The 23804-nt window shown below is 40.2% G+C and overlaps 2 protein-coding genes across 2 annotated transcripts; one reads left to right on the forward strand and one right to left on the reverse strand.

Annotated features, from left to right (window-relative positions):
- Positions 1–35: 35 nt before the first annotated feature.
- On the reverse strand, positions 36–3866 carry LOC117727433. Its single transcript, XM_034527739.1, has 16 exons — positions 3831–3866; positions 3678–3733; positions 3512–3598; positions 3311–3432; positions 3080–3223; positions 2866–2961; positions 2609–2782; positions 2280–2382; positions 1642–1862; positions 1413–1569; positions 1121–1332; positions 933–1047; positions 650–849; positions 450–564; positions 202–371; positions 36–131 (listed from the first exon to the last, which is right to left on the reverse strand). The coding sequence occupies exons 1-16, from the start codon at positions 3851–3853 to the stop codon at positions 36–38; spliced, it is 2091 nt and encodes a 696-aa protein (XP_034383630.1). The 5' UTR covers positions 3854–3866.
- A 2588-nt stretch (positions 3867–6454) lies between these two features.
- LOC117727539 (potassium voltage-gated channel subfamily S member 3-like) lies at positions 6455–7954 on the forward strand. The gene has a single exon (XM_034527905.1). It carries the CDS (start codon positions 6455–6457, stop codon positions 7952–7954), a length of 1500 nt encoding a protein of 499 aa, XP_034383796.1.
- The last annotated feature ends 15850 nt before the right edge of the window (positions 7955–23804 follow it).

The raw sequence follows: 23804 nt of genomic DNA on the forward strand, positions 1-23804 counted from the left end.
CTTTCAACTAAATTAGTATTTAAGTCTTAAGACACTTACTCATACTCTGGCTCATCCGTCTTTGATTCTTTTTTTATTTCAAGGTCAGGCAGAGAGATACCATTTTCATACACCATCATATTGGGCAGAAACTGAAGATAAAAGTAGTTAAGCAAATGTTTCAATGGTCTGCAAAAAGGGTAACATTCACAAGTAATCTACCTTTCTGGTTGTGCCACAGGAGTTCCCAGTAAAGGTAAAATGGGCATAATGGTCATCGCTGTATGTTGGACCACAGGTGGGGTCTCTGAGGGTGAGGTGACTGAGTTGCAAACTGGGAACAGACTCCAGTTTCATAGCCAGAGCGGTGATTGTTCCATTAGGGAAACACTCTGAAAAGCAGAGGCTCAGACATTAGTATGCTTGGGTGTGGCATTAAAATGTGTACACACACACTTCCCCTAACCAACCAGTCAGTGTTGACATGAAACTGCAAGCCACGGAGAATTCTTGAATATTTTTGGTGGTGTCTGGATTCCTAAGAGTGACATCGAGTCTGCTCCTAACGGATGATGCCTCAATAGCCTGACAAATTGTCAGAAACAAAAAATGTAAGTTTACACACTATATTGAAAGACAATAATCAATTTGGTTAAATAGAAAAAGGTACCTCAATCGCAGCGTTGTGGGCAGAAAATGGTACTGTAAAACTGAAGTGTGTTCCATTGTCCATGAAGCTGTACTTCCGAGCCAGGCCAGATGTCAACATTTGCTTTCCCACTTGTGTCTGAAAGTTGAAGCCATGGGTGCCGTATTTCACGAGGATATAGAAGTTTTGATAATCACAGCCACCAGTGACAGAGGGAGGAACTGCAGAGGGGTAAAAAAATAAAGATAGATATAAATTTGCTAATTTTGTTCTGAATGAAGCCATAATATTCACGAGTACAGACCTTTGTGAACCAATTGTGCTTCCAGATAAGCAATGTGAGCAAATGGTGTAAACTCTGGCTGAACCAGCAAGCCAAAGGTCAGCTGAAGAGAGTAGAATGTAATCCCCATTTCTTTCTGTTGGGATAGAGATAATATAGTATTTTATAAAATATAAATATCTTTCATTTCCCAAGTTGAGTAAACTCACCCTTTGTACAACGCCATGGTATGTGAAGGGCACTTCAAGCGTAAACACCTTCGAGCAGCTCTCAGGGGACATGTGCTCCAAGACTTTAAGGCCTCTCGCATTGCAGTCAGCTATGGATAAAACCTCAGAAGGGAAGGTGATGTTCTTTAGTGCCACATCAGAGCAGAACGGCCCAACTAACATCTTAAATATCTGGTCCTCAGGAACAGTGTCTGTAGAGCAAAAAGTAAAGCGCAATTAGGCCGGTTCTTAATACATCTTGGTACTCTTGTAATTTTTAAATATTACTCACTGTCAATAACTTGTGGAGGTCGAGACAGAAGCGGCGAGGTGATGGGGAGGAGGACTTTGTATCTGGTGTCCTCGTAAGCAGCATCTTCAGTCCAGAGCAACTCGAGCATGGGCTCAATTGTATAAGTAGTGAGATACTGACCATTTTGAACATGACTCTGCAAAACCAAAACATAATTTTAAGCACATGGAGGCAGAGATAGAGATATAGTCCTCAAAGTAAATCTGACCTTAAAGTGGCCACCGACAGCTCCAACAGGGATTTCAATGATGATGTATATGTCATTGACAGACAGGGAGTAACGCCTGTCGGTCATCTCTGCAGCATCGAGCCTCTGTCCATCGACACCCATGTGCACCTCTAACAGTTTAAACTGGCCAGAGAGAATTAGAGGGTCAATGTGCCTCGGCAGGAACCAGCTGAGCGAGTGTGGAGTGAAAGAAACACTACCTGTACAAAAGGGAACACATACAGAGATTAGACAAGTCGAAAACCAACATGGACACATTTAATTTAGTCAGGACCAAAGTCTTTCCTTCAGAGATCTAGATAAGATACCACTCATATCCATCAGTTGACTATGAAGCTACAGTCAGACTGCAAAAAGTCTACCCATCAGCACCATAACACATTGATCCAATTGGTTTATGGCCATACCATTTCCTGGACCAGTCAAACAGTTTTCTCCACCGTATACAAAGTCTAGTTAATAAATGTCCGCCTCATTGCAGTCAAGTGATTACTTAAGTCCAAGAATACTGGAATAAAATACCCACTATGACCATGTTTAAACTGCTACAACCCTAAATTCCCAGAGAAAATAAAACCATGACATCAGTAGTTGCCCCATTTACTGCCCAAAATTACCCTCCAGTATTGGGCAGGCAGCTGCTGCGTGAATTTGAGTTGACAGCCACTTCTTTTCAAATATTGTTGAGGTTTTGAGCACCGTCATAGGCACACCTGCTACCTGTAAAATGAGATAACAGAACATTGTGTAAATGCTTTGTTAAATCCACACAGTTAAGCAGTTTAATACCCAAGGATGTAGTTACTTCAATAGAGTGAAGATATAAAAGTAGCCTAATATATTCAACCTTCTCAATTTAAAAAGTGTCATATTACATAATTTGTTCCTGGCTGCTAGTGTAAGCAAGTCATCGCACAAGGCTGGTTTAAAAATGCAGTCCACTTACATGCCAGGTGTAAGTTTCAGGGGAAGTTATCGGGCTTCGCAAAACCAGCCTTGTCGGGGTGTTTGAGATCCCATAACCTTGTCCCTGGGCATCCGTCACCTTCATGGTCTTCTCCTCCTCAGGTGTGAAGAACACAAGCGTTTTGATTCTGAATCCTGCATCTATGGGCGCTTTCTGTGAAAAACAGAAGACATTTAATACAGAAAGCAACATTAGCAGAACTTACAAAATAAAAAAGGGGCATAAGCTAGTCTTACCACCGCAGCTCGTCGAGGATCACCCAACTGATTTTCACTAGAGAAGGGCTGTTTAGGCAGGGTGTAATCACCTGGAGCTGACCTCTTCACAGACACCTAGAAATGAGGCCACTCCATAAGTGTTAATCAATCCCTCTCAAATGCAGCCTTGGCATTCATACAGGAATATAGGCACTTATAGACTGCCACAGTGTGTCCTGCTGCATTCACTTGCCTCCATATAGTTGCGTTCACAGACAATTTCCCTGGAGGCCCAGGCAGTGTAGTGGCAGGTTTCAGCCATCTGGTACAGCTCGTCTTCAGCCACCTGGTTCCCATGCAGTCGAAGATTTAATGTTGTTGTGAATGCTTTATCGTCCTACAATCACAGAAATGAGACTTAAAACAATCACATCGGCAAAATATATATATGCTACTCCACAAAAAGTACAGCGCCAGACTTTACCACATTTTGAGCAAAACAGTTTTGAAGTGAGGCAAAAATCATGGCGTTCCCCAGCTGGTCGATCTTCACACTTAAGCCACACTGAGAAGCTAAACTTGATGTCAGGAGAATGGCAGAGTTGTCTAAGGAGGAAAAAGGACAGTTATAAGTGGAAAATGAGACAAAGTAAAAAAACTAATCAATGCAAAAATGATATCTTACTATAGACAACAGACACGTCAAGAAGTTTTCCTCCAAGTGGACCGACATCCACACGCATGACGTTCCCCAGGCATTTTGTGTTAATATCTGGGATATATTATTTATATATTAGTAAGCGGCATATAGTACACTCCAAAATGTTTTTAAAAAAAGGACACAAACTCACTTATAGAGGATTTCTTTCCAGCCTCTATATTAACAACTGCTATCAGGAGAAATAACCTGAAAGAGATTGAATCATTTTTTTTTTTAAGTAGCATGAAAAATCAACAATTTTAAGTGAAAGCAATGGATAGAAATAGAAACAAAAACTACAAACCCAACTCCAGCTAAACCAGCCATTGCTCAAGAGATGGGGAACTGCTGACTGATGATCCTGCTTTTGCACTTTATACTAAAGTTGGGCAGGAATAGGGAGGTTCCTGCTAAACGATAAGCACACACAGGTGAATCCTATTACTGCCTGATTGAGGTCTGATTGACAGAGGCCTGTTTCTTGTAATCTGGCCTGAGGTAAGTCCCAACATGCAACTCAAAGAGGTTGATTGACTTAATAGTAAATGATAAATTAACTTTTATTTATGTAGCTCCTCCTGCCTCCTTTTACCATGATCATTCAAGTTACAAAAGCTCTTTTGGAAATGTGTTTGTTGTTAGAAACTATTGGTATGGAATATGTGTAGTATAGTATAAAACATGTTTTAAATAATGATCCTTATTTTATAATTTTGGCAGGAATTGAATTGTAACAAAGTCCCCATCTTAAGATGCTGACCACGAACTACAACAGCCCTAATGTAAGTTTGTGACCACAAACTGAAGCCTGAAGCCATGCCACTATTTAGAAGTTTTCATAAATAAGGGAAAAAGTAAAGAAATCGCATGATCACAAGCCTTTCAAAAATAGTCACAGTAGGCTGCATCATACATAAAATAATGAGCTGTAACGCAAAAAACAAAGGAACAGAAGAGTCAACTTCAGACATGCCAATCCATAAAAAAGACCCTCAAACACAACCGCCATATGTCAAACGTCACCACTTGACTTATTATACTGTCAACACATCTGGATTGACCTGTTGGGATGCACAACTTGCTGCTCGTGCTGTTACAATCACATAATCATAAGAAAATCCTCAAATTCTTACAACTGAAAGTCTAGACAGAGATAATGTTTTTGCTAAATAAATGACTTCAGTATTCACTGTTTATCAAGACTTGATTTGTTTTATGTGGATCGGCTAATGTCTCATCTCTCAAGGTTTTGTCACAGGGCCCCCTCTTCAAGACAGATTCAGATTCAGAGGGCGATTCACTTAATTTGACCAATTATGCACAAAGCTTTGAAAACCCACAGGCAAGTATGTGACAGATTAACATATATGGGTCAATATAATGGAGCCGCAGTAAGTAAAATAAACCATTTTGCTATGCTTTGAGAATGTAAGTCATTTAAAAATGACTGTCGACACACATATATCTGATGACGCAGAGAGATGTTAAATCACCAAATTAATTTCAGGAGCACAACAGAGATGGTCCACAACACCCTGCAAAGGTGTGGTGCTTTGAGGAACTAGTTTTGTGCTACAGGCAGCACATCATGGAGATACTGAATTTATTTTTATTGAGGTAATAAAATGGTGGCTAGAAAATGAAAAAGCTAGACTATGAAAAAAAAATTCCCACATTACAAATTGTCAAACAGTTATGAGAGCAATGACAAGCAATAGCAGCTTTTTCAAATCTGCTGCCACTATAAAGGTATGTGGTGTTTGTCCTTTGCTGCCAAATACAGTGTAAATGCCTGCTTTGGCAGTTAGCCTGCCAGCAGTGCTTTCTCACAGAGGATTAAAATGTCAGTGTGATTGTATTACTTTACTCCCTCCAGCTGATGACAAGCTGTGGTCAGCTGCCTTTAGTTGCAATAGTTTCACACAAATAGAACCATTAAACATTAAACATGCATTAAATTACTTTAGGTTCATTCTTTACAAAAAGAAAGTCATATGACCTCATAATAAATAGCAGAGATTAAATAGGCCAATCACAACAGAGTTCCCACTTCCTTTAGGGATAACAGGCTATAAGCATACGGTGATATGATGAGTAAAATGACATAAGAAACAACGGTATAGTTTTACAGCAGGGGTGTTCCTACATCTGTGCAGTCCCGCTCCCTCCCACCTCCTCTCCTCTCTCGCCCCTCCCTGCTCCCTGTAAAAGGGAACAAACTGCCACTGTGCCGTTGTCCCGCCTCCAGCTCTTCTTGTCCCGCTCGTGAAGCTGCAGCACCGCACTCCCTCCAACGACCCGCCATCTGTGCTGCACTTTGCGAGAATGTGAAAACTAAATCACCCGGATAAAAGTTATTTTCATGGGAAAAAAAGCTCCAAGTGCAGGTACGTTTCAGTCTCATGCTTTGCAATCAGTTTTAGTCAAATTAGAAGTAAATAGATTTGTAAATAGAGTTTGGTGAATAAAATATTTAATGTAGAGTGGATAACACGTTGCTCTGATTGGTGGATGAGTAGATATTAAGGACAGAACAATTAGAAATCCACACATGCAGGAAAACAGTCCTTGGCTTTATGCTTGAACTGATGTGTGGCTTAAGTTTCAACTCATTTCCTCTGAATTAGTCTTGTCCGCTCTGTAATTTGATTCTTCTGGTGATAACCCTGTACTTGAGCCCTGGAATAAGTGACAGCCCCTCACGCCTCTTCACTCACTCCAGCTCAAGCCATTTCCTGTGTGTGTTGTATTGATTTTGTTTCCTCCAAAGGACTAATGTGCTCTACAAACAGTGCAGTCAAATATGTCTTGATCGACATCCCTCCACAAAAATCTACCACTTACAATCTAGACTGTATATGTTTGTGTGGGATACAAAGTCTATAGAATTGACGTGTTTCATTTCTGTCTGTAAGTATTGTCAGGATCATGGGGTATGGGCAAATCCTCCACCGGCGGGGGAATGAGGAGGACCAGGTGCACCTCAACGTGGGAGGGGTTCGCCGTGAAGTGGATCCGAGCATGCTGCTCCGCTTCCCTCACACACGCCTGGCTCGTCTGCTGCACTGCCAAAGCGAGGCGACGATCTTGGAACTGTGTGACGACTACAGCCCGTCCGAGAAGGAGTACTACTTCGACAGGAATCCACATGTTTTCCTCTGCGTGCTCAACTTCTACCACACAGGACGCATCCACATGATGGAGGAGGTGTGCGTCTTCTCCTTCAGCCAGGAGATCGAGTACTGGGGAATCCAGGAGCTCCACATAAGCCCCTGCTGTAGCTACTGGTACCACGAGAGGAAGGACTACATTGATGACAGAGACTGGGACGTGAGGAGCGACGACCAACAGGAGCCGAGTTTTGAGTCCTCCTTTGAGGAGCTCTCTGCAATCGATAAAGACCTGGCCAAGTTCATAGGTACCTGGTGTGGAGAAGTGAGGAGCTACATTTGGCTCAGGCTAGAGGATCCAGGTCACTCAAGAGGTTCAAAGATCATCGCCGTGGCCTCTCTCACCTTGGTGCTGACCTCTATAGTTGTCATGTGTGTCCACAGCATGCCTGAGTTTCAGCAGGTGGACGAAAACGAGAAACCCATCGAGGACCCTGTCCTCGCCATCCTGGAAGAGATCTGCATTGCCGGCTTCTCCGCCGAGTTCATCATCAGGCTGATTGTTGCACCCTCCTGCAGGAAGTTCCTTGGAAACACCTTAAACATCATCGATGTTGTCTCCATTTTACCATTTTACGCCACTTTAGCTCTGGAAACAGCCGACGAGGAGGCTGCAGAGGAGAATGAGGACTTGGAAAATGTGGCGAAGGTGGTGCAGGTTCTGCGCCTCATGAGGATTCTCCGGATCCTCAAACTGGCTCGCCACTCCATCGGGCTGCGAGCGCTGGGTGCCACCGTCCGCCACAGCTACCAAGAGGTGGGTCTGCTCCTTCTCTTCCTCTCGGTGGGGATATCCATCTTCTCTGCCCTCATCTACTTTGCAGAGAAGGAAGAGGAGAACACAGATTTGGGGACCATCCCTTCAGGCTGGTGGTGGGCCACAATCACCATGACCACAGTCGGTTATGGTGACACCTGCCCGGTGACGTTGGCAGGGAAGATAGTGGCCACCTTGTGTATTGTCTGTGGCCTGTTAGTGGTGGCTCTGCCCATCACCATCATTTTCAATAAGTTTTCAAAGTACTATCAAAGAAACAAAGCCTTGGAGGGACAGTGTATCACTAAGCCTGAAAGACAAGACCCAAAGCTCCCTCACTATAACTTCAGAGACCTGTTCACAGGAAGTGTGTATCCCTTAATTGGAGGTATCAACTTCAGGAACAGTGTGAGCAGCACAGGTGATACTACAGATGCCTCTAGTCTCCAGGATTTAGAGGTGAACGATAATGACACTTGGGAAAATGGGTCAGCGAAATGAAGTTCTGCCATTTCACAATTTTGCTCCCATCTGCATTGTCTGTACCTTGCAATTTGACAGAGCAATGTTGTGGCCATGACAAGGGAAGAGCTTGTGAAATGTACAGCGTAGCTAAAACCAGGAAATCTAAAGGGAATTATCTGAGCCTTGCTTGGAGGTTTGAAAGCCCATTTTCTGCTTGAGAAAACTGCAATGATGCATGTAGGAGGCCATAACGTTAATGTTTTCTCAAAGTAATGTCCTGTATTGATTTGTCTGTTCGCTGAAAGTTCAGAGAGAGAATTTTGCCGAAAGCCTAGAATGACAACAACACTGTTTGATGTTTCAAAATGGTAGTATAGATCTATGCATGAACAGAAATGAATACATTTCGAAAGAGAGTAATGTGTAGATGTGTATTATGCAATATTATTGATGCTACAGAGAAGAAGACAACACAACTCTCTCAGAGCACCGATATACCAGGTTAATGTTATTTAACTTTTCTTTTGGACAGTTTTGGCATGCATAGTGACTGCTGGAGGGTAATACCTATGAACCTGAAATAAAACTCATGCAACATGCCTCTCATTTGTGATATGGCATAAATTTAACTAATCACTCGTTAAGACAAGGATTTCAGCTCCGGTTCATTGCATTATTTATCGTCATATATTTGTCACTAAAATGACTCTAAAATATTGATATAAATCATCAACAATGTATTTTCTCCATTGGGAAATGCACTGGAACTGTGTCCCTCTTCCCTCTTCTGTTCCTGAAAGCATTTATTTCCTGTCCCTTGTTATAATCTCCGGTTGGATGAGCAGCTGTCCCAGAGCGAGAGATGTAAAAGATGTTTTTGCTACAGGGGTCTCAACAGTGTTCAAGAAGTTGACCAGAAGCCTCTTCTCTCTGAGCCATTTAAAGTTCAAATGGTTACTTATCTATTGACTGATTTCTCATGATAGATAAGCAAATGAAACCTGTTCAAATAAAAGTAAATGGGCCTCAGTGGGTGAGTTGAGGGCGTTGGCTTAAAGACGTTCTGCAGCTTAACCAGAACAGATCCATTACTCTCTGATTATTTGTTAATAATGAGTTTCCATTGCTGGGTTTCTGTATCAGGTGTGCATCACATTAGCATGTTGCTTAATCCACACTTTCATTTTTGCTTTTGTATTGGTTCACCTGCCATCGCCGGTGCTCCCCTTAATGTCTCTGGGTGTGGGTTCTGTTGAGGAAAGTGCATTTCAGTATTATGTCACTTTGCCGTCAGCAGAAATGCATTTGCTTATTGAACTTATGTCAAGGAGTGCGTCTTATATTTCCCATAATTTCACACAGCAGCTGGTGTCTCTCAACTGACATCCACAAAGTCTGGTATTTTATAACTGTAGTTGTTACAGTTAAAAGTGGAAATTACATTTAAATCTGTCCTTAAATACAATTTTGAGTTGCTTCACTTTTTACTACATTTATCTGACAGCTAAAGTTAATAGTTCAATAGAACATACGCTTATATAAAAACACTGTGTACAGCGAATAAAAAATAAGCTTTTAGAGGTACCTAGTTTAATCAGTTAGGAAGCTAATTAGTTTGGTTGCTAATTAGACAATATTTCACACAGTTTATTTAAAATGTGTTTTACTCCTGTCTCAGCTGATTGCAAAATATTCCTCTTTTGTGGAGAAGTGTATTCTCCTATATGTCAGAGCTGCTTACATTAAAGAGGATGGTGACACACAACTAATATGCTGAGACGAGAAATATCTGTTCAAATTCACTTTCCCTACTAAAACACAGATTGGGGTGATTCCGTTAAAAATGTATTGATTTTGACCTGAAATGTCACTGTTTTTAATGCAGTTCTTGGTTTCTTTGGGCATGATATTGACAAAGTATGCTGTTATTTGTAGTCTGCAGTATGAACTGCACTTGATATTTTGTGTTGCAATAAACTAAATGGATCAATAGTATAATATAGTCACTCTACATGTAATGTATTAACTCAAAATGTGTATTTAGGTTAGGTTACTTTTTAAAGGCAACAAGATATACATTGCATGGAGAGGAGAGGAGCCGAGGGAGTCAGGGTGTTGGTAATGTAACGCAAAAAAAAAAAGCTAATTACCTGAAAAGGTCACAGTGAGTGTGGCAGCACAAATGTCAGTGTTGCAGAACTGACAAGGTGAGGTTTTTTTTTACTTTCTTTAAATGAAATAACAGCCTTTAATACATTTAGGCCGAGGTGAAGTTGCTTGCCATAATGCTTCTGATGTGTCAAGGAAAGTCGCAATCCAAGCTGATTGGATGCAGTGGAGCAATATACCACCAAGGTAAAAAGTGTCGCGGAACAATCGAATTCCTGTCAAAAAAGACTGGTCAGTTTAGAAAAAACTAATCAATAAGGTGTATTTTTTTCTTTTCTTTTAGATTTATACGATACATTTGTAACCGACTGCCAGTTTGATACGTATTTGAAGTGAGTTGTCTGTGCGCAGAATACAATTTCAATTCATTTCAGTTTATTTTGTATAGCCCAAAATCACAAATTACAAATTTGCCTCAGAGGGCTTTACAATCTGTACACATACGACATCCCTGTCCCAGGACCTCACATCGAATCAGGGAAAACTCCCAAAAAAACAGAAAAAAAACTTTCACAGGGAAAAAAGGGAAGAAACCTTCAGGAGAGCAACAGAGGAGGATTCCTCTCCCCGGATGGACAGAAGCAATAGGTGTCATGTGTACAGATGAACAGCATTACAGAGTTACAACACATTTAATGAATGTGATAGAAATTTATGAATAATGAGTAGCAGGTATGGACCACGATCCAGATTTCCCCAATCTATGAAACAGAAGGAGGAAGAGAGGAAGACACTAATGTCTCTCAGCTTGCAGTGTTGTCAAGAGGGGATACCGCTGCAGAGTCTCATGGACATCAATGTTAAACAAAGGTCACTGCAGAGAAGGATGGAGAGAGTTGACGCACCATAGCCTTTACACTGTCCCGTGTTTATTTAGCTACTTCAGGTTTATGAAGAGCAAGCATAAATCTTTTCATGAAAAATCTGACATTTGTAATCGGGTAAGAGTATGACCTTGTATACAACATAAAGCCTCAGGGTCTATGAAGGCATTTGTCCCTCTACCTTACACAGAGGAAAAGGTCAGCGCATTGATGAATGTGCAAAGGGGGTTTTATACTGTGTGAAATTCTGCTGGATGCAGTGCACTAGCTCTAAAATTCAAACTTAGCCTGAGTGTTAAATGGTTAAGGCAGAATAAGAAGGATTTTCTTCAAAAACAATGTATGGACATCACTCATGACCCAGAAGTGTGTGGCGGTGTCTGAATCTGCAAACGACAAAGTCTACTCTGCTTTTAAGTAATGGATAACTAATACATGAAAACAGATGGCACCACATAAAGTGTAGTTATCTTTATACACCTGAACTTACAGGTGTAGATGTCATCTAGGTAACATAACTAAAACAAAACTAATGTTAGCTTGCTCATGTAGTGGGAAAATTCAACAATGTATTCGAAATAAAAATAAGTGTATCAAAAGTTTTGTTGGTTTTTCAGGTTCAGACCTTTGGCCGGGATCTGGTGTGGGGGCGTGGTTTTTAACTAAAGGGGCGTGGTACCATGAGTGACAGCATAACAGAGAAGGCTGAGGACCTGCCTCAACTACGTTGCCTTCAGGAAGCGTAGGTACCGCGAGAATTATGACTCAATACTTTATATACGCCAGATTCACGGGATTGGCAGTAAACAAAATTGACGCTAGAGACTAAATTATATTTAGCAAGCTGTTTTAGACCATACTTGGTATGAATCGCAGTATAAGAGCCATAAACTATGCCAGGTTGGGCCGTTCAAAAACAATAATATCTGACGTTTCACACACCACTGTGAACACAGCGTACTGTCCTGTCGTCTTGAATGATCTGGTTTATTATTTTTGCGTGAGGAAGATCTGCCGCTCAGCCTCTCTATCACATTCTGTTTAAAGACTATAAACAGATCAGTTTGCTGTAAACTTCACTACCAGACCGTGAGGCTGTGGTGGAGACGCCGAGCGAGGACACTTAGCGAGGACACTTAGCCAGAGTGAGTGACGAAGTTGGTGGTAGGTGCCGATGTCTATTCAAAACACTCACGTCAATAAATCCTTTCCATCATATATTTGTTTAATCTGATCTCAAGTTGCCGCCTGTCTATGCATTTACACAAATATACTCAAACACTGTAGAGATGACGGTCAGCTGTGGGAACTGTGATCCACACAGATTAACATGTGATACAACACTGTGTGTGCTGTTTCACAATGTAATGTTTTATATTAAAGACTACGGCCTTTCATCTCTATCATCATAACCATGTGTGCAGCACACATTCATCCAGATTAAACACGACTGTTAACTCTCATGTTGTACCTTCAGTGAATCACTACACAGGATTGAAACATTACGGAAGTTATCCATCTTCATGACACAAATATTACTTATTGACTGGCGACGAAAATCAGTGCACGTAAAGTCAAAAGTAGCCAAAAGTCTGAACCTAAAAAAAAAAGATTGAAAGTTGAAAATATAAAATCTGCTACTGAAAAATGAAAAAATATATTTTATTCGAAAAAGAAACCATAACTGAATCTAAATTATATTTAAACCAACAAAACTTTTCATTGACTTATTTTTATTTCGAATATATTGAATTTTTCAATGTTCAAGACCAAAAACTTGAATTTTTAAGTCCAAATCTTTTTTCAAACGAACAAAATGATTGGCCTGAAATTGTCTCTATACATTTCTTTAATCTGAATAAATAGTTTGTAGACATTTCCTCGTTGTCCTGCCGTCTGACTACTTGTTGGTACCCCATATATGAGGTGTTAAGTAGTCACAACCTTAATTTGTATTTTGCAGCATGGTGAACTTTTTGGCTGTTTTTGTCTTTTATTGTTTTCTTTGATTTCTTTAAATAAAACCATTGGTTATTTTTTACGAAATGAGTGTCTAATATCGGTATCGAATCTGTGTGCCTTAACAATTAAACATATCTTAAAGTTAAGCTCATATGTCTTGGGGTGTAATTCCCCAGGTGGCGTTGTTGGTTCAATCACATTTTGAGGCCCTGCCACACTAACACCTTTTTAGATGAGGACTTGGAATAAAAGGGCTCTATATGAAAAATGTCCATCTAACCCGACCTCGAATAGTGTTTAAAATGTTTGTAAGAGGTAAAGTTTTAAGATAAACCATTGCTGACCACACACGCAATAAATTAACGTTGGGTTAGGATAGCATGATGAGATATTTCTACACAATACGAATACTACAAACTCAAACACATTTTGCATGTATGCACATTTAAATAAAACAACGTAGGCCTTCTGCCCCAGTTTGACAATAAGAGTTAATTGGCCTTTAAACTGTGTTGGTGCTACAGTGAACACTTTTTGACATAGTTGATTTTCTATTTGATTTCCTCGCAACAGATTTCCAATGTTCACGAGCTAGCTGTTTTAATTGTGCATTTAGTGAATTACCAATCTTGAACTATAACGTTGGTTTTTAACTTAAAACCTGTTCATGGATTTAAGAATAGCCGGTGCAGCGCAGTCAGCTGCCGGAAGTCGATTATTAAAATGGTCCGTTATCTGAAGATATGGTATTATATTGTGTAATATAAAAGCTTGTACTTTAGATATTGACCCAACTGAAAAGAAACCACTTGTAAACTGTTGTACTAATATTCACATTAATATCTGTAATGTTTTGATCAGTCATTATGTGGCTCGCTGCAGAGTACTGCCAGATCACTTTCACTTGGACATTACAGCAGCTGTGTGGTTTCAGCTCGGGGTAAGATAAAACAAAGAAACCACTGTTTATGTTTCAGTGCTGCATTTCTCCCTCATGCAGGTTTATTGCAGTGAGGCCGGATGTACGTTGTGATTGTACATGTGCATAATCGTTTATTACTCTGACAGAGGTTGAGTTGAGCCACACATAAATCTGCTTTAATTCAGTCAAACTTGTAAACCTTTGTACATGTATTAACTTTTATTTGGAATAAGCCATGTATTACTGTTGTGTCCTTTTAACTCTTCAGTTGTCATGAAGATGAACCTGTTGACATGCAAGCAAAGCAGTTATGAATTCATCGTGCTTGTGTAAGCCTAAAAAGGAAATAAAGTATCAAGGAAAATAGTCGCGTGCACAAAGCCACAATGCAAAAGATATTTAATAATTTATCAACATTTCGACATGGCAGTCATCTTCAGCCCCCTGAAGAAGACTGCCATGTCGAAACATTGGTAAATTATTAAATATCTTTTGCATCAGGCTACCTGTGTGTGACAGTTTTCCTTTACACTTGGGTTTTTACTGTGGTCAGGACCTCTTCAATCCTGAAAGGTAATAAGTGGACCTTGAGATGGGATTGATTGATCCAAATATTGACACGGTCAACATTTACACAAATAAAATGGTGTTTGGTGAGTCATTGTGTACAAAATGACATAAGATTGATGTATACTTATGAAACCGTTTTTAAGATTTCTTTTTTTTGCCTTTTTATTAATTGGTGTATATTTCAACAACAGTATGGGATGTGGTCCATTCATGGTATGTGCCTTGAATGCATCATCAGGAAGCCCCTTCCTGAAGCCGCTTTAAATCGTTCTCCATTAACCTTTAAATTCATCTTATTAGCCTGTGACGTTGTCTGGCCCCTGGATGGAAAGCATATTGACTCATTCATCTTAATGTTGGGCGTAAGTGTCCCTCTGTGTTCTGTTCTTTGTATTTCAGGTGCAGCGCCCTCACTGCTGGTTGAGAGCACGTGTATGGAGCTGTGAGTCTATATAGGTGGCTCGTTACTCTGCCCACAAGTGCTGTATTATGTTGAATCTAAACCTGGTGGTGTGTCCCTCTTTGTGCTGTGGCTTTCCAGCCAGTCGTAACAAAGAGAGTAAAAGCTTGCTGGACTAAAAATAAATCATCAGCTCTCGGCCCAAACTCACCTTCACCTCACCTTGCACACTGCAGTGTGACTTATCCCATTAAAAACAAGAGAAGACTGAAGCATGTCATGCCCTCTGCAATTATGAAGGCAGATAAGCAGTTAATCATGTGTCCCATGTGTTGCCTGGTATCCATCTCAGGGGGGGGGGGTCCTGACCTCAACATGGATGCACAGGACCTGACGCTCCTCTGGGACCCGTGGCAATTACCTTCGCAGAGGGACTCGATTCCAGTTTGTTTGGACGGGTTGCGCGAGGTTACAGCCTTAATACATCAAGGTTGGTATAGATCTGAAAAGTAAACAAGCAATAAGGACACAGTGTAGCAAATTCACAAACTTTTTCACCCCATAATTTCAGATTGCTACTATGTGCAATGATTTATTTATAGTGAAGATTTGTATTCTTGCATTTATATTCAACATAATTGTATATCATACCTTGTTTATTGCTTTTGTTATTTACTTGTATTCTCTGCATATATTGTGCTTGTATACAGAAACTGTAACCTGTCAATTTCCCAATGGGTGTCAATAAAATATTTCTGATTGTGATTCTGAGCACTTGTCATTTCAAACTGTGGTACATAGTTAATAGTGGTAGTTAAAAACTCCACGTACACATTCCACCTTTTGATTCCAATAGTAGTTTTTAGGTTGTTACAGAATATTTGTACAATACTGTGACAGTTTTAGAAATGTTTGTTTGGTATCTGTGGAAACTTTGTGTTCTTCACTAGAGTTAAAAATAAAGTTTGACAGTTTAGCTGCAGCATGAGTTTATACTGACTGATGCACAGGCGGCAATTAACTTTTTCGCTTAATTATTCTCCCACCACTTGTCACTTCTAACGGTAATAATACAAATTTACTTCTCAATTAATTTCTGTGGTATTTTATCAGCTGTAGCACCACTTCGCTTATTAAGTCAATCAGTGTGTGTGTTTTTTTTTTTTTTAAAGTGTTGTTTTCTCTCTTCAAAGCAGGTACAAGGAAAGCTATATACTTCCACACATGCTGTACCTCTCCTAGTGTTAATCACAGGCTCACAAGCATTACATCATTTAATTTACATTTCATTAATGTGTTTCAGAGTGACAGTGACTGAGCGGGGCTGGGCCTAAGTAACTTTGAAGTGAGCTGACAACATTGCTTTCCATGGAGAATTGCAAAGGATTTAATGGAGGCCGTAAAAGAGGGCAGGAGGACTTTGAGTCCTGCTAATGAATCAGACGATGAGGAGAGAGAGAGGGGGACTAAAGATCAGAGGCATGGCCAGTGAAGGACAGTAAAACATCTTCTGCAGCACCACATGGATACACTTAAATTCTTCTGACCTCATTTCGCATGTAGCTGCATGATCTACACGCACTTCCAATAAAGGTTGAAGATAGATTTTACTGGAAAGATTGTGAACTTGTATAAACATTACTAGATAAAACAGTTATCATCATTCCTGGCCATGGCCATCACACTGCTGCTCAAATGTCTTGCGGCCATACAGATAAAATCTGTTTTGAATTTAAAAAAACACTACTCATTTCATGAGTGAAACAGCTTATTCAAAAGCACTGCTCTGGATTCTACCGACACAGATAAATGCTTTTATTGTTAGCCTATAAAGTAAAATACATCCATGCATCCACAAATCATCCATCAGGTCTACGCCTGAATATTACTGCAGCTTCTTTTTTTTATACCTCGACTGCAGATTTTGCAGTCATCTGATGTAAACTGCTTGTGCAATGCATGTGCTACGTAATTGTGTCCACTCAGCCTTTAAGCAGATCAATAAATGTCTATAATTAAAAATCAATGAGGATCTAAACCTTTATTGAATTCTATTTTTGCTGAAGTTTACTTACTTTAAAAATGCAACATGGTTTAATCTGTCTACAAATTGATTTATTGAGATCTTGTGCAAGTGTCTTCACTGCAGAATCTCGAGATGAATGACTGGTTTTGGCAGTTGGAACAAGAAAGTGAAAGTGAAAGTGGTGAAGCAGATGGATGGTGACATCCATCTTGTTAAGTTTATATGAATGATGCTGATGTTATGACCACTGCTCTCAATTCTTGCAGAAATGCTTTAAAAATGAAAAGGACAGACAGATTAAAGATACCTTTTGAATGAGAGCAGTCTCAATAACTAACTATCTATGATCAGTGGTGGAAGAAGTGCTCAGATATTTTACTTAAATGTTCTCTCTTCAGTATTCACAGCTTTAATATGGCAGGAAACAACTCTTTAGCTATTTCGTTACATTCCACCACTGTCGTGATAAATTGATGACAATAGAAAAATGTAAATGTTGTGGAAAAAAGCCAGTGCTTCTGAGATTGAGAGATAAATGTGACGCGATAGATATCATCTACAAATTGCACATTAACAATACGAAAGTGCACGGATCCCTTAGAACCTTCTTCTTCTTCTTCTTCTTCTCCCATATCAGGTTTTAGTGTGTCAGTTTCAGTTACAAGCAGCTTTTGCTATGCATTGTCGATTTAACATAAAAATTAAAATTGACTTTGATACCAAAAGCACTTAACAAAGCTCTGAGGACAATATACAGAGTATAGAGAGAGTAATTGACCGCTGCATTGCTGAGCCTTATTGTGCCCCAGTGATTGCTTTGATCAGCCTGAGATGACCTTGTGGATCATTTATTTGCGATTTATATTTTTTCCAGGATGACTGAACGTACATCCAGTTACTGTGAGCATGTCTTCCTTTTAACTCAAAAGTACTTGTTTCTGATTTCATTTGGATATTTTCACTTTACATACTGGCAAACGCATTGTAATTTAAAATAAAACACAACCATCCTGTTCTGGTCTGATTATCCACAGAATTATTTAGGGGTAAGATGGATAAGTTATTTTGGGGTATTCTGCATTTCCTTAAGTAACGTCTTCACTGAACTAAAGTCTATGAAATGCAGAAGACATTCTGCGGAAGTGCAGAAACACAAGCAGAGATAATGTTACATATTTGTTGGAAGAAAACTAACCTCGTACATGTATTGCAGTATTGTAATGTGCTTTGCTTCTACCAACCAACCTACTGTGGTTTATTATTATTCAGGGAACTTTATTGTGTATTTAATCAGCAAAGTAACTCAGTTGAAGATGGTGTAAGGATTGTGCAGAACCGTCCTCGCTTCATCCTCATGACATTAATAGCGTATTACATAACATGTTTCTAAAATCAATACACCGTAACAAACACAAAATCCTTGTGGCTGCGGGGAATGAACATGATTGTTTATGTTGGAGCTCATATATGGCCGTTTTGGAGTTGTTAATACAATTTAAGTAAGAGCCCAGAGAGAAGAGCAAGAGTAATGGACAGTGACAGTGTGTTTACCTGCATATGTAAACAGAGAGAGCATTCCAGCACAGAGCAATTACTTAATAACACACTGGGTGCAAAAAATATAGCCACTGAGCAGAGAATGAAATAACTGCTTTCTGTGTGGTCATCGGGGGAAAATATGTCTGATTTAGATCGTTACCAGGAACCAGAGAAAGTGTTCCTATTGGTCGAATGTACAATAAAGTGTAACTAAGAGAATATGTATGCGGCGTCGTCTTCATTTCTGCATATAAATGGGTCAAAATAAATAAATAGGCGGGGCTATGAGGAGAAGGTGGGTCTATCAGTAAATCACTGGTGTCACATTACTCTCTGCTATTAAGGATGATGACTGCAATTTATGATTTTGTACGCGTGTTATTGATTTTAGTCCAATACAGTCAAGACAGAGAACAGAGAACAAAAGTTGTGCTGTAAAGTTATGAACTCGATTAATTCACAAAACGTTGTTGTCGTCCTTGAAATACTGAAGAAGTGAGAAAGGTCAATTCTGATGATTCTTTTCCCAAATTAAGGTGAGAAAACTGCAGTCTGCAGGTTTGATCCAAGATCATGTTGTTCTGTGAAATAATCGATTTCATGTTTTATGTATTGATGCACATCCAGTCACAAGAAACCTTCAGATAAACAGGAAGGATGTCCTTAAAAACTCTGTTGAATGCCCAATTGAGCAACACTGAGTTGAAGAGGTTCAGATAAGAGCAACCAGACAATCAAAGAAACAACAATAGATTCATTTTCACTAACAATGATCACGCTAGTAGCAATATGAGTTTGAATGGTTTATTGTGAAAGTTATGAAACGGAAAAGGGGTTGAGGGGTGAGGGATGATGGGATGAAGGGATGTAGGGATGGGGTCGAGGGGAAAGGGATGGAGGTCGAGGGGTAAGAGGTAAGGGAAGAAGAGGGGGCAGAGGGAAGAAAGAGAGGGAAGGTCGGCGGTGTTCGGCGGTGTCCCCGTGACTGGTGGGAACGGGGGAGTGGAGACTCGTGGATGGGGGTTGTCTTGTCTGAAGCTTCGGAGAGCGGAGTCCCCCATTGTTCCTGTGAGAGGGAGAGAACAATATGTTAGAAACAAAGGGGTTGGGGGGAGGGATGTGGAGACAGAGTCAAGGTGGGATGAACAGGTGTGCTGGACTTAAGTACTTAAGTGCACCGGAAGTGAGCTGCGTTCGGGACGTGGTCATTGTTCCCGAACTAAGTTCTGTAAAACTACATTAATCGGTAATACTGCTGAGCTTGCATGTTTCAGCCCATCGACTCTAAATTGATATGCCGAAGATTTTAAAAGCAAACTTTCTTTTTATAATTCAGACCCGATAAGTATGAAAATCCCCCTCCTAAAATATGTGAAACTCAAAATAAGCTGTTATATTATAGTATATATTAATAATCGTTAATGTATGATCTAATGCTATAAACCTTGCTTATCCTAATGAATTATGGTGAACTGAGGAAAGCCCCTCAGAGGAGCTGGTCCTTAATGCAGCTCTCAGTACAGCTTGTTCACTAATGGAGCTCTGGCTGTAAGCGCAGATATCGATCACAACACCATAATGCTGAAGAATTTCTAATATCTTCCAGTTTACATCCCTTGGCTGACGTCGGCTGACACTCCATTACATCTGGATGCACAAGGGCAGCTCAATCACGGTGGTTGTCGGTGGGTTGGGGGGCAGGTGAGACGGACGGGTCAGGCAGATATACTGCGTGAATCACAAAGATAAATCAGAGCCTCCCGGCCTCTACGCTGACCCCCCTCTGAGAGCAGAAGGCTGCATGTTGATGACTTTATGATGGATGACGGATTCAGTTTCCATCAGATCTGGCGAAGGATCACAGCGGGATGAAACACGACGTTGGCCAAGCTGAAAACTGCTGACACAGGGGTGTTAGGGAACATCCTCGGGCAGAAAGAAACATGCTGATGTGGTTTATGTATATCAGCTGTGAGTTTATAATAGTTCTCAACAAGTATCTTTAAAAGTAGGTAAGATGCAGAGTTGTTTTAATTAACATTTAAATACATTTAAAAATGTATAACAAGTTTACGATTCCTTTCAAATGTGTTTCTGTGGTCTTCTTCTCGCCATTTCTAGCGAAGAAAAGCAGTTTATTGCAGCGCAAGCAGTAAAAGATGACCTTGTAGATAAGCTGTCTTTGTTAAAGCGTTGACTTACTGAGTGTGGGCCAAAAGTTATTGTTCTCTCATGGGAAGATTAGCACGAGTCAGGAAATGAGGACTGAATTGAGAGCACTTACAGCGAGTGAGCGCACTCCAGCCAACCACCTCTCTCACTGCCGGATCATTTCTGATTTCAGCACGGTGGCCACCAAAGTTGCTCCTGTACAAAATGTACTTTATTATAAGGAAGAGGACAGGCGGATGAATGCAGCTTTATTGTTGCTGCAGTGATTTAAAGCCTTCTGTTTAAATGTGTTTAAACCAGATTAAGTTCTCCTTCCCTCATCCTCCACACCTGGTGGGTGCATGATACATATTCTAACCATAAAGTAAGGAATCTCTCTCTGTATGTCTGTCGGTACCTCTGCTAGTGTGGCCTTTTTCACTCAGGTTTTCCAATCGCGAGTAGCTCCAAGCTGGGCTTGTTTGTCAGGGCCTCAAATCCAACCCCCATGTCTTGCTTTACTATTCACCCTTTCTCAAACTGGGAATTGTGTTATGATCAGTGGAAGAATTGCGCACTACTTTTTTTCTGATGAAAACAATGAATTGTTAATAGTTTACATATTAGTGAAATTAGTTAAATATACCATTACATTTTTTTTTTAACTTAATGTCTGTTCAAGGTGGAGCTTTCAATTCTGATATGATGCTGGATGATTTAATGAATAATAATGCCACATAATTTAATTGAGCCAAATCTGAATCTGTCAGGTAAATGTAGTATTACAATGTTTTACTCTTAAGCAGAAGTACACAATAAGTAGTATACAGTTCAATTGCACATTTGTTGTGGCCTCCAATAGAGTTAGAATAGTAATAGTAACGTAATCCAATGTGGTTCATATCTCAAAATAAATCTCCTGCGGTTTGGGGCCCAAAGTCTTTTTTTCAATTGAAGCAGAGTGTATTTCACGTGTGTTTCCGATCGCGAGTAGCCACGTCTTGGGTATGTGATGTAACTACGTCATGGCAGGTATATTGCCAAGGAGCCGAGAAGGGGCATTGTCGGAGGTAAAGATGTTTGTACGAGCGGCTCTTTAGAAAACTGCGAGCCGTAACAACACAATCACAGCATTCGGAGGTTCTTAACAGGCACGTTTTGATCGGGCACTGCACTAGAGATTTAAATGTCAAGTAGCCCTTGCTTCACATCACATTACCCCACGAGAACATATTTAAAGGAATAGTTTGACATTTTAGGACATATGTTAGATGAGGAGCTAGATACCACTTATATTGTGAGAGAGGTATCAGTCTTTTCATCTAACTCGTGATTCCTATCATTTCTGTCTATTTTCTTTCAGCAGCTGGAACTCAATGTTGTCCCTCGGGGCGGACTTGATGCACTCGGGACAAGGTAATAAATTCCTCTTGCTGTACAGTAAGCTGAGGCCCTTCGAGATGTAGATTAGGGACAAGATATATATATTCCCCTAAAATGAGCAGCGATACAAATCTCACTAAACATGCCAGTCTCAATCAGCAGCACCTCGTATTTCTGAGGCCTCACAGCCTCCCTGCACTAGAGATGAATGGAGTCATTTGCATAACCGTGAGCGAGTAATGCTGCTGACTCGCGCTGAAATACTGACAGATGGGTTTAATTCCATTATGTGAGCTCCAGTGTGAGGATAGAGTAGCAGCTGACCTACAGCAGAGCGTTCGGCTCTTTAACGTTCACTGCACAGAACCTGTAAAATGCTGGAGAGCTGTAGGTAAAGATGACAGACGGAAAACCAATTGAAGCAAGAGGTGTCACAGGTCAAGACGTCAGCCGGGCAGATGAGGCCGTTGGCCGCACATTGAAATTGAGCTGAGTGGTTTGTCAGTTATATAGCCGTTATTTTCATTCCATGAAGCGGTTTTGGTCTGGTGTCAAGGACAGCTCAATACGTTCAATGTTGGAGAGATTTGAGAAGCTGCTTCTCTTCAACTGTCGGCATTCGGCTGCATGTCAAATCTCTCTAACGGTGTAAAACCAGCTCTCCGACTGAAGTTTTTCTATTTTTAAATGCAGTAAATGTAATATTTACAGAAGGACTTTTTAAATATTAGAAGCCAATCAAGACCAGCGCTTTGTCCCTAATCCACACTACTTACTGTACGTACAAACTAAGATAATAATAAATTAATCCACAGCCAATCAAACTTCAAAGCAAAAATGACTTATTATATATATACTTAGTATTTAGTAGTAGTATTTAGATGCATTTAGAAGCTTTATTCTCCCTTAACAAGAGCTGTGAGTGCCTTAGCATAACCATAAACTATGTTTAGTTTTAGCTGCTACCAGGAGACATTGTAGACAAAACGAAAATACTTTGACAGTGAACGTTTATGCAGCAACGTTCAGTATCAACATTGTGCGACTTAGCAGACATTTAACATTTCAAAAAGTAAACATTACCTTAACCTGCTTTACGTTTGAAAGGTATGTGATGTCGCAAATTTGGGGTGTATTAATGTAATTTTTAGGAGACAAGATTGTCAGAAGAACTTTTCATATATTGACTTGTCACTTTTCTAGTGTGAAAGGAAAAAGAAATCCATGTTAAAAATCACTTAGGTTATTTCCACAGTTTTGGTGATTGATTTTCTTATTTTTGACCCCACAAACTAAGAAAGAGCCTAGATGGTGGATTGAGATGTGTTGTACCTGTGTGAAGTTGTTAGTTACTTTATGAACACGCTGTATACTGGGGCTCCGGTTTCTTCTTTTAGCTGCAAGAATGACATTGACCTGCAGCCTCTCTGGTCACGGCAAGAGAAATGATCAAAGTGTTATCGCTTAGTGGCTGAGCATAAATCTTAATGTACATTTCTGCTTCTGTGATCACGTTTAACTTCGGCTCTGCTGGAGGAGAACATTGATCTTATCATTTGGCTTCAATACACTTAGTGACATTGATCCAGAGTTTTCTCCATCTCTCAACACCAGTCTGCCTCATTGTCTTAATCCTCTCCTCCATCCCGTAGATTGGTTTCTAAAGGGGCATTATTAGCAGGGCTACTGGTGCAGGAAAGACATTTGATCCTCACTGTAAACCTCCAATGCTCTGTCACAAGCTGCAAGCTAAAGAGGACCCTCTGAGGAAATTGAATACACCACCCTGTTGGTTACAGTTCATTGCAAACACTCCACCTCTAATGTGGACAGCAGAAGAGCAAAATTGAACAATTTAAGGGAAGTATTTCATGACCCCAAGGATCATTATCCTTCCACAGTTGCCATGAGGAATAGACCACCATAGAATTTAATCACTT

Source organism: Cyclopterus lumpus, chromosome 24 (assembly GCF_009769545.1).
Source record: "Cyclopterus lumpus isolate fCycLum1 chromosome 24, fCycLum1.pri, whole genome shotgun sequence".
Lineage (NCBI taxonomy): Eukaryota > Metazoa > Chordata > Actinopteri > Perciformes > Cyclopteridae > Cyclopterus > Cyclopterus lumpus.

What these genes read in the sequence shown, in the direction of transcription:
- LOC117727433 (XM_034527739.1), bottom strand. Translation starts at nt 3,853, where the DNA reads ATGGCTGGTTTAGCTGGAGTTGG. An exon ending in TGGAAAGAAATCCTCTATAA is followed by an intron (nt 3,599 to 3,677) that starts GTGAGTTTGTGT and finishes AATATATCCCAG; the next exon opens with ATATTAACACAAAATGCCTG. An exon ending in TGCCTGCCCAATACTGGAGG is followed by an intron (nt 1,863 to 2,279) that starts GTAATTTTGGGC and finishes CCTTTTGTACAG; the next exon opens with GTAGTGTTTCTTTCACTCCA.
- LOC117727539 (XM_034527905.1), top strand. Translation starts at nt 6,455, where the DNA reads ATGGGGTATGGGCAAATCCTCCACCGGCGGGGGAATGAGGAGGACCAG.